The following is a 12,510-nucleotide window of genomic DNA, read 5'->3' on the forward strand; positions in this document are numbered from 1 at the left end:
CTGGCCAGTGCACATCTCCAGGCCTGGTCAATAACCCATGTAGAGCTCTATTGACATCTCTGAGGTAAAGCCCATGGCCTGCTTGTAACCCACCCTAGATAAGGGGATTATGGTGTTTTGCTTGGTTGGTTGGTTTGGGTTGGGGTTTTTTTGTTTTTGTTTTGTTCTATTTTATTTTTTGAGACAAAGTTTCTCTGTGCTCTGGCTGTTTTGGAAATCAAGCTATAGACTAGGCTTGCCTCAAACTCACAGAGATCTACCTACCTCTGCCTCAAGAGTACTGGGATCAAAGATGTGCACCACCACACCTGGCCTGTATTTTTTATTTATATTTTTTAACTTTCTAATATGAAATTGTTACCTACATAATTGTAAAATATAATTTTCTTGAACTTACAGACTAAGTGATGGGAACGAGTACCTCTTCCAGGGCAGAGACGACGTAAGTTGCTACTTGGTTTTGTTTTCTCAGAACCAAAGTCCATGGAAGCATTGGTGGGATGGTCAACCATCTGGTCTTCACAAACACCAACACAGGGCTAAAGGAAGCAAATATCATCTTGTCCCTCATGGGGGAGGAAGCTAGAGCAGCATCCTCTAGACTCACTGGAGACTGGGAGCAAGGCCCTTGCCTGCCACTCCTTAGAACAAGCACAGGGAGGTGGCCCAAGACTGAGTTTATGTCCTGATGCTCAGTCCAAAGCCTATGCACTGTACTCCATTACCATTAACCTCTCCATCTTGGAGAAGAGAGGGTCACCTCTGATCACAATACGTGCAGCAATTTAAATTTTAAAAAGCCCCTTCCACCAAGAGGTAACTCTGGAAAAGGGCATGGGGACTTGTAAGATGGCTTAGTTGGTAAAGGGCCCGCCATCAAGGCTGATGACTTGAGTTTGATCCCCAGGATGTGCTTTATATAAAGAGAGAATCAACTCTGAAAACTTGTCTTCCGATAAGCATGAACTCATGAGTACACACACACACGAAAAAGTGTTTTTTATTGGAGGAAGAGTACCTTCTAGAATGAGGGTGATATCTCACAGCCTGAGACTAGTCTTCAAGCTCTTATAGGTATGTAGGACTGTATCCCAGAGTAATGGCCTGCAGGTGCAGAGCAGTGGGCCCATGTGAGGGGCTGAGCCATATCCACTCTGGTATTGAGAAAACAGATAGGCATTTAAGGACAGTGACCCTAGTTATAGCCACTGCCGCCAAGCTTTCCAGCTGTCAGGCTTGGATTGTCATGGAGGTAAGAACCGAACTCCCCATACCCATCCCTCTTGACCAAGTCTTACCTGTGTCTCTTCCTCTGTCTAGGATGAAATGAACACATGGATCCAGGCTATCTCCTCTGCCATCTCCTCTGACAAACACGACACATCGGCCAGCACCCAGAGTACGCCAGCATCCAGCCGGGCGCAGACCTTACCCACCAGCGTCGTCACCATCACCAGCGAGTCCAGTCCTGGCAAGAGGGAGAAGGACAAAGAGAAAGACAAAGAGAAGCGGTTCAGCCTTTTCGGCAAGAAGAAGTGAACTTCCCTGTTGTCTCGCCCTTCTCTTACCTTTAGTAAGAGTCCAGCATGCAAGCTCAGACCAACACATTACTCTGTGCCTAATGTTCCTTCATGTAGTTGATTTTTTTTCTTTCTTTTTTTTAAATAAATTTTTTAATTTATAGAGTATTTCTGAGGGGTGGGGGAAACATACGTAAACACTTTATCTCCAAGTTAAAAAAGTTTGAGGTACAGAGGGAAGGCCAGATTTTTTTAATGAAATTATATAGATTAGATCTCAATATTTAAACTGTTCCTCAATTTTGTGAGGCTGTGTTGGAAATAACCCGCCTCTGATGCTGTTGGTATGCAAGGCAGCGGTGCTTACACAATATTTCCTGTGCTCTCCAGAGACGATGGACCGATTTCCTGACACTACTCTCCCTTCACTTCCGTGGTTACCCTGAGTCTTGACTTACAAATGCCCACGATGGGTGTAGCCTTTATTAAACAGACCATGTATTCTGATCTCTTGCTGCAGCCCAATGCAGCTCCATGTAAACCTACAGGCCAAACCATTTGTATCCGGCATCACTTACTAACACACGACATGTGGCTTTTCTGCATCAATTGCTGTGACAGTTCAGAATGTCGGTATACAAGAAGGAATAGAAAATTGATAAGGTTTTAAATAATCTGTAATTTCAGTCTTTTTTTTCTGAAATACATTATATTGTATGTTTGAGATAATTCTAGTACAAAGTATAATAAACTAGATGTATAATAAACCCTTTAAATCATTGCTAAGTGTATAAGTGGAACTGAAGCATTTACTGGACAAAGTAATGTTACTCTAATGGTTACTTGCTTGTGCGTGGCCACACTGTTATAATTTGCTTCATTACCTTGCTATTTGATACATAGTGTGCATTTCTCTGTCACTGTAACTATTGTAATGACAAATTTTCATCTTACTGCACAATCAAAATGGCATCGATAGTAACGACCTCCAGAGTCTGAGCCTGGACAGGGAGTGGGCGCTCAGGCCTGGTGCTCCATCGTACGACCTGTACCTCTCAACTTCTGCCCTATCTGTTAAATATATGCTATGTCATTAAATGCTTTTAAATCTAGCCTTGTGACTATCAGGTGTTTTCCCCTTCCTGTCCAAGCATGCCTAATAGGGAATTTGCAGTGTGTGTGTGTGTGTGTGTTGGCTTTGGAAGCTATAACAAATGAAGAATGAATAGGAGTTGTGAATGGTGACACTTTTCATGTTTTATAGCTTGCTGTAGCCTTGAGCCCTACACAAGGAGAGGCAAGTGTTTCATGAAGAAGAACAAGGGATAATAAATACCGTAGATCAAGGAAGGCCGTATTGCCTGTTGCTTCCCCCTTACAGAAGAAAAGCCAGCCTTGGTAATATGCAAACAACTTGAGGTGGCTGTGGTAGTGTTCACACTATGCTGGAGTCATAGTTATTTTGAGTCTTCCCCAACGTCAAGTTGGCCACAGGGCTTCCCAGTGCTTAGGGCTTCTGAGGTGGACAGTCGGAGGCCATCTTGATTGTGGTGTCTTTCAAATCTAGCAGTCGGTTTACTGGTCAAGGTTAGGCCTCAGCGAAAAGCACTAGGCAAAGCTTGTTCTGCACTCGTGACCATGCCGGCCCTGGTTTATTGTGCCCCCATCCCCACACACCCTGGAGGGTGTACGGACATAATGGGGCCACAGGGGCAAAAGGCTTCTGGAAGTTTCCATTTGGCCTTCACTTCTCCCTTTGAGAATTTGTTATACTTTGGAGATCCACTGTGTCTCAAGTGGGATTGGAGGCAGAGGAAGACTAGCAGATTCCTGAAACTAATTCTTTTAAAAGGCCATTTCATGTTACAGACACAGGGACTTTCTCTATGGGGTGTCTACTGGGTAGGATGGGAGATTTCCACAAGGCACTGAGGCCAAATCCTAGAACACTCAGTACATCTCCCAGGAGCTTCTGCTTGAGAGTAGGGTTGCCATTTTAGAATGTTTTAGTGAAGTATTTCTTTTACTCCCCAAGCGTAATTTTCTGAGGGAAATCTGTTGCTCAGTGTTTTAAATCTCCCATCCAAAGTCTTCCTCTAAGGTACCTCTGGGTCAAGATACAAGATATCATGCATGTCAGATCCTTACATTATGATTAGTAACAGTAGCAAAATTACAGTTAGGAAGTAGCAACAAAGTAATTTTATGGTTGGGGGTCCCTACAATGTGAGGAACTATGTTAAAGGGTCACAGCATTAGTAATGCTGAGAATTTAATGTAAGAATGGCTTAGATTCTGAGGGCACTTAATGAAGATAGCGTAGAGTGTGGATTGAAGCCAATATTTTGTGCACAAATCAGGTGCTTTCCTGCTGCCAGCTGTTAAACGTCCCTGCCACATCTTTCCTTGTTGGTTATAGGGCCTTATTCTGTTGTAAACTTGGCTCAACCCAGAGAACACAGATTGACAATAGATCGTTGCAATAACATGAGGTTTCTTGATCCATGTACGTGGGGTTATCCACCCTAACGGGGGTCGCCCACCCTCACGGGGGGGGGGGGGTCAACCTTGAACACAGAGAGCACACATCTTTTATACTTTACAGAGAGCAGATTTCTGCAACAAGGCTAGCTGGCTTACTCTGGTTGGTGGCACACAGGACAAAGGATCTCATCAGGCATTGGTTGGCTTGCTCAGGGGGCTGTTCTTGGCTTAGTCAGCCAACTTCCCTATCCAGCTCTGCACCTGGCCTTGAAAAGTCTCCGAGAAGGGGCTGAGTAACTAGGTGTGGGGGGTGGGGGAGAGATTGTCAGCAAGGTCAGGGTGACAGTTTGTGGTTTTTTTTGAAATTCACCACAGGGAGGGGTTGGGGGATTCTTCAGAGAATTGCTAATCTTGTTTTCGTGGACCTTAATGTCATTGCGACCACCAGTTATTTTTGTTTTGGCCTTACTTAGCTTAGTCAGAGTGGCCTGGTCATTCTGTCTCAACATTCTTACCATCAGAACTTTATTTTTACATGTCCTTGGCTATCTCTGAAACACAGCTTTTTAGTGCTTCTCAGAAAATACTTAGCCAAATGGCTGAAGCTGCTGCTTGCTACTGTAAAACTTTGTTTCTACACTGCTTGCTGCTTACAAGAGCTAGAACATGGCCCCCTTATTTTACTTTATTACTACATCTCCAGAACTGATTTTCACTTTATTACTTCAATTCCTGTGCACATGTGATCATTTTATCTTAGTGCACACCTTACCTTCTGCTCTTTGAGACCAGGATGGTTAAACTAGGACTCCTGCCAGCGCCATGACCCCTGCCAAGCACCATCTGCACGCCAGCCACTCCCGGAAGGAGTGCTCGGGGATGTAAGTGCCACACTCCTCACTGTGTGCTCCAGCAGGGACTAGATTTCAGAGGTGAACACCACTGTACATAACTCAAGTTCTGTCTACCTGGCAGTACTTGGTTTTCGAACACGTTTGCCAACATACTTAAGCCTGTCCTCTGGCAGTCCTGGAACTCACTCTCTAGTCCAGGCTGCCCTCGAACTTAAGAGATCCGCCTGCCTCTGCTTTCCAAGGAGCATCACAGCTCCTAATAGTCCCCCTTTATTTTCCAACCACAACTGACTTAGAGAGCAGACACTGGTTACTAAGTAGAAAGGGCTTCAAAGGGCCCTGTTCCTATTGCTCTTAAAGTGTAATCTGCAAATCTGTCTGCTCCAGAAGTTAGAATGCTTCAGATATCCCTATAGGTCAACAGTAAAGAGCTGATGTGGGGTGCTACACGTTACATGGGAGGCTGGAGAGACAGCTGAACAGTTAAGCGCACTTGGCTGTTCTTACAGAGGACCCAGGTGGGGTTCCCAGTACCCACACCTGGCAGCTCGTACTCAGCTGTAGCTGTAATTCCAGGAGATGGAACACTTTTCTGGCTTCCACGGGCACCAGGCATACATGTGCACATACATAAATGCTGGCACATATACATACACCTAAATCTTTTAAATTTACACATTAGCAAAACTTCCATGTTAGTTGAGGTTTTCTTGCTGTGAAGAGCCACCATGATCACAACTCTTATGAAGGACAACATTTAATTGGGGCTGGCTTATAGTTTCAGAGGTTTAGTTCATTAGTGTTTGTCATTGCAGGAAACAGGATGGCATGCAGATAGACATGGTGCTAGAGAACGAGTTGAGAGGTTTTTATGTTTTAAGATTATATATTATCGGGGCTGGAGAGATGGCTTGGCGGTTAAGAGAACTGACTGCTCTTCCAGAGTTCGATTCCCAGCAACCACATGGTGGCTTACAACCTTTTGTAATGGAATCTGGTGCCCTCTTCTGGTGTGTCTGAAGACTGCTACGGTGTACTCGTACAAAAAGTAAAATAAATAAGTAAATCTTTAAAAAAAAAAAAAAAAAAAGATTACATATTATGTATATAATGTTCTGCCTACATGTATGCCTGCATGCCAGAAGAGGTCACCAGATCTCATTATGAGCCACCATTTGGTTGCTGGAAATTGAACTCAGGACCTCCAGAAATACAGCCAATGCTCCTAACCTCTGAGCCATCTCTCCAGCCCAGGAGTTGAGAGTTACATCTTGATCCACACGACTGCCACACTGAGCATAGCTTGAGTGTAGGGTACTTCAAAGCTTGCCCTCAGAGTGACACATTTCCTCCAAGGCCACACCTCCTAACAGTGCCACTACTTTTGAGCCAAGTTTTCAAACACATGACTATGGGGGCCATTCCTATTCAAATCACCACACCCGCCAGAGAATAAGCAAAAAAAAAAAAAAAAAAAAAAAAAAAAGGCAGGAAGAGCCTTGAGTTAAGAGAGTCTTGCTTGCTTGTTTGCCCTGTACCCACAAAGCCTGTGCCTGCTCCTTGGTGAGCTCTGTTCGTTGTGTCTCAGCAGAGATGGACTGGACAGTGGCAATGTTGGGTCACAAGAAGCAAGCTTGGAAGTAAGTTCCCCCAAAAAGCATCTGGAAGGAGGCAGAAGGTCCTATTTTCCTCATCAGGGGAAGGATTTAAATTTGGGAATAGGACCTGTTCACTTAAATTAAGGCATTTAACTTGGTTGGAAGGGAGGAGGAAGAAGAGCCCTGATATTGGGTTCTGGGGCTAGAGGGCCTGTATCGCACTCAGAGCCCAACCAAGAGACCAAGAGTGCCAATGCCACTTTGGCACAAGTGTTAGCTGCTAGTGCATGGATGAGGTGCTGCCCTTAGCCATCTACTCATGTTACCTCACTCATGAGACCTCAGAGTCACTTAAGTATTGCTACTACTAAGAGCAGAAGTGTCACCACAAAGAAGGGAAGACACCCATGCCAGAGCTGGTGGGCCAAGACCATAGATAGTGTCTGAAGCTTCCACAAGGCCTTCCTGACCGTATGACTGTATGTCTTCCGGCCTCATCTTCACTGAGCTGTGTAATGTCTAGATCTTGGAAGGAGGATGTTTATCTGGTTTCTCTTTGGTGTAGACCTAGCCTCTGTGGATATAGAGTTGAGTGTGAGCATACCATACAGAAGAAAGAAGTGCTTTGCTAAGAAATGAGGAGCTTGAGTAGACTTGAGCGTGCAAGAACAACCCTTAGGCCAGTGGGCTGGTGATGTGATATGGAGCTGAGCAACTGGTTCTACTTGTTTCCTCTCTTTGTTTTGTTCTCAGATAGCGACTTTATCTTGCTAATAGTAACAGGTACCATTGGCTGTGATGTCATGCCAAGCAAAAACGCTGAGCTTGTGAGTTACGTTATCTGCAACCGTGGTAACATCTTGATTCCAGAGGGGAGGTACATACTGTTTACCATTTGTGCTTAGACAAATAATTCCGGGGAATTATTCACTCCCACTCTGTACTAATACCCACTGCATCCCTTCCTGAGCCTCTGAGCTGAGAAGCAGTGGCCTTGAAAATGCCAGCAAAGGAGAGGCCACCACCATCCTGAGGGCAGGCAATCTTGGAAAGGGATATGAGATGGTTGACATCTGGAACTGGCTCTCACGGTCTCACGTTTTAAGCAGTTTGTGGCACTGTTTTGAGGGCTTTCGAGCCTAGCTGGGGGAATTAGATCTCTGGGGTCTTTGGAGGTCAGACCAACTGCTCTGGTTTCTACCCATTCTTATTTCCTAATCTCAGTGAATATCCAGTAGCCTAACACTCCTGCCACAATGGACTAAAACTACTGAAACCATGAGGCAAAAGTAAAATTTCCTACCTGTTCTATTAGACATTGCTGTCCCAGCTACATGGGAAATGACTAGTACAGACCACAGAAGCTCTGCTGTGTTAACAGCTGTGCAAACCCAGACTGATTGAGTGATTGATTGATTGATGAATCTTTTTGTAGGTTGAAACTCCTAGATAATCTTCCTGCCTCGCCTCCCAGGCCAAACCTAGGTTCCTGTGGTGTAGCATGTGGTTCTATGCAGATGCATAGGTATGCAAGTATGTGGTGGTCCAAAGACAACCTCAGATACTGTCACAAGTCCCAGCCAGGCAGGTGTAGTGGGTTGACCTAATGCTGCTGGTAGAACTGTTCACCAGCCAGCAAGGGTCCATTGTGATACCATTACTTTCTTTTTTCCTTCCCTGTATTATCAGAACTACAGGCGAATTTTAAATGTTAAGACATCTGATATTCCCAGAAAATCTAAATGAGAATGTAGCAGCAGGAACTGAGGCAGAAGCCGTGGAGAAGTGCTACTTCCTGGCTTGCTCTTCCTAGCTTCCTCAGTTTGGTTGCCTACATACCTCAGGACCAGGCACAGCACTGCCCACATGAGCTGGACCCTTCCAAAGCAATCAGAAAACACCCCCACAGGCTTACCCATAAGACAATTTGAGGCTTCCTTTTGTCGGACCCCTCTAGCTTGTATCGAGTTGACAAAATCTAATCAGGACATGGCACTTCATGACTGTCAATGCTTTTTCTTTCTTCTTCTTTTTTTGTTTTGTTTTTTGAGACAGGGTTTCTCTGTATAGCCCTGGCTGTCCTGGAACTCACTCTGTAGACCAGGCTGGCCTTGAACTCAGAAATCCACCTGCCTCTGCCTCCCAAGTGCTGGGATTAAAGGTGTGTGCCACCACTGCCCGAAATGCTTTTTCTAAGTGGGTAAATTTCCTCCTCTAGTTTCCCAAAGTTTCAAAATTATCTTTAGCAATTTGTATTTTAATGAAAAGGACTTATATTTCCTTAATAGATTTGACAATTCAGATGATTTATTTGAATGTTAGAACTCTAAATCTTGAATTTTGGTGCTTTGGGTTTTGTTTTTTGTTTGTTTGTTTGTTTGTTTGGTTTGGTTTTCTTAGATTGTATTATTTTTATATTCATTGGTGTTTTGCTTGTATTTGTGTGTATATGTGAGGGTGCCAGGTCTCCTAGAAATGGAGTTACAGACAGTTGTGAGTTGCCATGTGGGTACTAGGAATTGAACCCCAGCCCTCTGGAAGAGCAACGGTGCTCTTAACCAATAAGGCCACGCCCACTTTTAAACAAAGTTTTACACTGTAGTTCAGGCTTGTCTTAAAGTCATGGTAATACTCCTGCCTCAGCCTCTTGAATGCTGCTGAGATTATGATCATAAGCCACTATATCCAGCTCATAGGTATTAATTGTAATTTAGAAAAATTACATTTCTAATTTTAGAAATTAAAAAAAAAAATCATAGTGGCTGTGTAGAAGTATCTGTGAACAGGTGCAGAAATAGGATTCACCGCCCAAGTCCCAGCCAGGCAGGTGGAGTGGGTTGACCTAATGCTGCTGGTAGTCTAATATTACACCCCAGTGCTGGTTGCTCCAGATCATAAGACACTAATTACCCTGCCCCCAAGTTATTTCTGATTGGTAAATAAAGATGCCAACAGCCAATTCCTAGACAGAAGAGACAAAGGTGGGGTTTAGGTTTCACAGTCTTGGGGTCAGAGAAGGACCTTGAGGGGGAAGAAGAAGGCAGGAGGAGAAAGGAGAAACTGCTACAGGTTAGGACTTAAGGGAACTTGGCCCAGAGAGCATACCAAGTAGTAAGGAATAACTCAGGGTTATCAATAGGAAAGTAGATTCTAACAGCATAGAGGGTAGGCAACTGCCCAGCTTTTGTACTGTTTAAGGCTTATTGTAAATATAAAGGCTGTGTGTGTCTTATATCCAGGAACTTAAATAACACAGGACGAGTAGAAACCTTGGGCTGGAATTAAATACTTCCAACAACAGGTAGGCTTCTGGTAGAGACATTGGCAAGGACAGGGCTGCGCTGGAGTGACATCTTTTCCTGAATGGCTCAGAAGCACAGCATACCCTGTGCCACATCCTCCTGACATTTCAGGTGGATATAATGTTAGGGCTGAATCTTGAGGAAAATGAAATGTGTGTGCACAGCCACACATCCCAAAGAAAAATCTATTCAGCACTGCATGCCATCATTGGAGCAATTTAATACCATGCGTCTCAGCTACCTGTTTCTGGGTAATAAGTAATTGTAATGCACAATAACTAAAGCATTTATTCTTTCTCATGACTTTTTCCAGAGTCTAGGGGAGATCTGTGTGTGTGGCCCTGGATTTCTCTACCGTTCTTCCTTGAGGCTGAAGAGCAGATATAAATGTGATCTGACAGAGGGTACAGGCCTGGCCTTCATTTCTCCCAAAGGGCTTCAGTCTATGGACAGCAGGTAGACCAGGAAGGCGACGTTGTATAGAGGATGAATTAGCCGATGGGTAGTATTGAGGAGGGGTAGTGGTGAGGTAACTGAGATTTCTGCAGTTAAACTAAATCCTTTATGTGAAAACTAAAATCAACTGATCAAATGAAAAATCCAGAGACCAAACGAATCCTGACTACCTGGAAACAGGTTTATCCCCTAATGCTATTATTTATTACAAAGAAAACAGCTGTGTAGATCAGTGTTTCTCTACCTGTAGGTTGTGATCCCTTTCCCAGGGATCCCATAAGACCATCAGGAAACACAATTATTAACACTACTGTTCATAACAGTAGCAAAATTACAGTTATGAAGTAGCAATCAGAATAATTTTATGGTTTGGGGGTTACCACAGCATGAGGAACTGCATTAAAAGGTTGCAGCAAGGTTGAGAACCACTGTCTAGATAGTTGATCTTTTAAATGAACTGATCCAAAACTATTGTACTTATTTATACTTTAAAAGGATGTGTGTAAGTAAAGGAAAGACTTTTATTTTCAGCATCAACAGCGTGGGTCTTGGCTGACCCTATGCTAAAGAGATGGTCCTGTATCGCCATCTTCAGGAAGAGATATACATACCTGCTCTGTCTTGCAAGGTCTGTTAACAGATAAACTGGAAGACAAATGTCTTAGTGCATGCACTTCGTGGCAGCCCAGCCTTGAAAGAGGATCTGAAAACTACAGTTCAAGAAGAGAATTGCATCATGAACTGCTGATTCTAACATTTTAAAGGAAAATTTGGATGCCTTCCTATCCATGTTCTGTGTTCTATTTGTTGGCAGGAACCAACCCTGCCCTTCCCCCAGCAGTGAGGCTTATGGTAAACACTCATAAATAAATGCTTCTGTCCTTGTGCTCCAAAGCAAACCAATGTTTACTGCACAACTTTGTGGATGACCTAGACTGAGTCAAACTCCAGCTTGGGCCCAGTTTGACTTTTCAGGGAGGGAAGTTAGTTTTATCTGAGGCCATCAGCCTTCAGAATAAAAGACCTCTGCTTTTCACAGGGCCTAAGAAAAGAAGCTCTCTGGAAAGGAATTACTTTTTAGTGTTCCTCCTTAATAATTTCTTACTGTTTGTGATTTGTAGGGAACTTAAGTTCTTTAAGTGCTACTGAAAGGCGGATTTGGTAAGGGCTAACTGTGAAAAGGAATTTTCAGGGTATGGGAAACACTCTAGTTTGTATCCAGAGTGTTCCTTCAGAGGCAGTGCAGGGTCTGGGATAAACTGGAGGGGGTGAGTATGGTGAGAACATGTATGAAATTCTTGAAGAATAGAAAATAAAAATCTTAAAAAGGTGTTAGGATGTCCATACATTATATCTTTAAAACAAATGTCTTAGCTTTGCATGAATTACAAGGTTATTTAGTGTACTAGAAGTCCCTATATATAATGGATTTTAATCTGTACTAGTGGATTGCTTAATGATAGTAATTCATTCTGAAAAACTAGCATTGTGTAACTTTAAATGGTATAAGTCATGTCTCAGTATGGCTCCTTTATGCAATCAAGAGATGTCGGAAGCACTTGATCAGGAAGCTGCTGCCAACAAACCATAGCACATGGGCTCACATCAAATTATTTTATAGATAGAGGGAGACCATTCTGAGATAATAATTTACACACAAGCCATTAACAGAGTCATTATGAACAATTTATTATACACTGCACATAAGGATAGATCCAATGCAAGTGTGTTCGCTTGCTCCAGTCTCCCCACAAACATGGTTGTGCTATGACAGTACTATGGATATGATGCCGCTAGGCAAAGGAGTTTTTCAACTTCCTTATAGTCTTATGGGACAACCATACTTTTCGTCCCTCGTTGATAGAAATATCACTTATGGGACATGTGACATTTACACACATCAGGGTATTTGCTTAAAAACATTTTCTAGTGAGTTTGAACACTAATGGTTAAAATATGTGTTATACATGTCTATCCTTTGAGCCAAGCAACTGCCATTTTGGGGATTTTAGCTGTGCCCCTTGCAAAAGGCTCATTTCAGCTTTGCTGACGGTTTCTATCCATTCATGGAGGGCTGGGAGGATCATAGAGTTCCTTGACCAACCTGTGTGCAAGTCTGACTTAATTGCATGCGGTCTTGGGGAGTAACTAGAGTACATAGGCTAGGGATCACTGGGGTGGAGGTGTCTCCATCTATGCAACTCTGGGAAATCCATCATCACCGCTGGGTGAACACTTTGCAGTGCAGCCTTTATGGGGGAGGAGCACCCACACCTCTAGGTGACCTCTCACCTAT

General features: G+C 43.5%; 1 protein-coding gene across 4 annotated transcripts in view; it reads left to right on the forward strand.

The window, feature by feature from the left end:
• The window catches only part of Sptbn1 (spectrin beta, non-erythrocytic 1), a 169,598-nt gene extending 166,966 nt beyond the window's left edge, over positions 1-2,632 (forward strand). For all 4 annotated transcript variants that reach the window (XM_031337780.1, XM_031337781.1, XM_031337779.1 and 1 more), the window contains 2 exons: positions 400-442; positions 1,321-2,632. In XM_031337780.1, coding sequence (XP_031193640.1) covers positions 400-442; positions 1,321-1,539 — 262 coding nt within the window. In that variant the 3' untranslated portion in view covers positions 1,540-2,632. The remainder of the gene's footprint in view (positions 1-399; positions 443-1,320) is intronic.
• The last annotated feature ends 9,878 nt before the right edge of the window (positions 2,633-12,510 follow it).

The sequence above is a fragment of the Mastomys coucha genome, unplaced genomic scaffold (genome assembly GCF_008632895.1).
Source record: "Mastomys coucha isolate ucsf_1 unplaced genomic scaffold, UCSF_Mcou_1 pScaffold22, whole genome shotgun sequence".
In the NCBI taxonomy this organism is placed as follows: domain Eukaryota; kingdom Metazoa; phylum Chordata; class Mammalia; order Rodentia; family Muridae; genus Mastomys; species Mastomys coucha.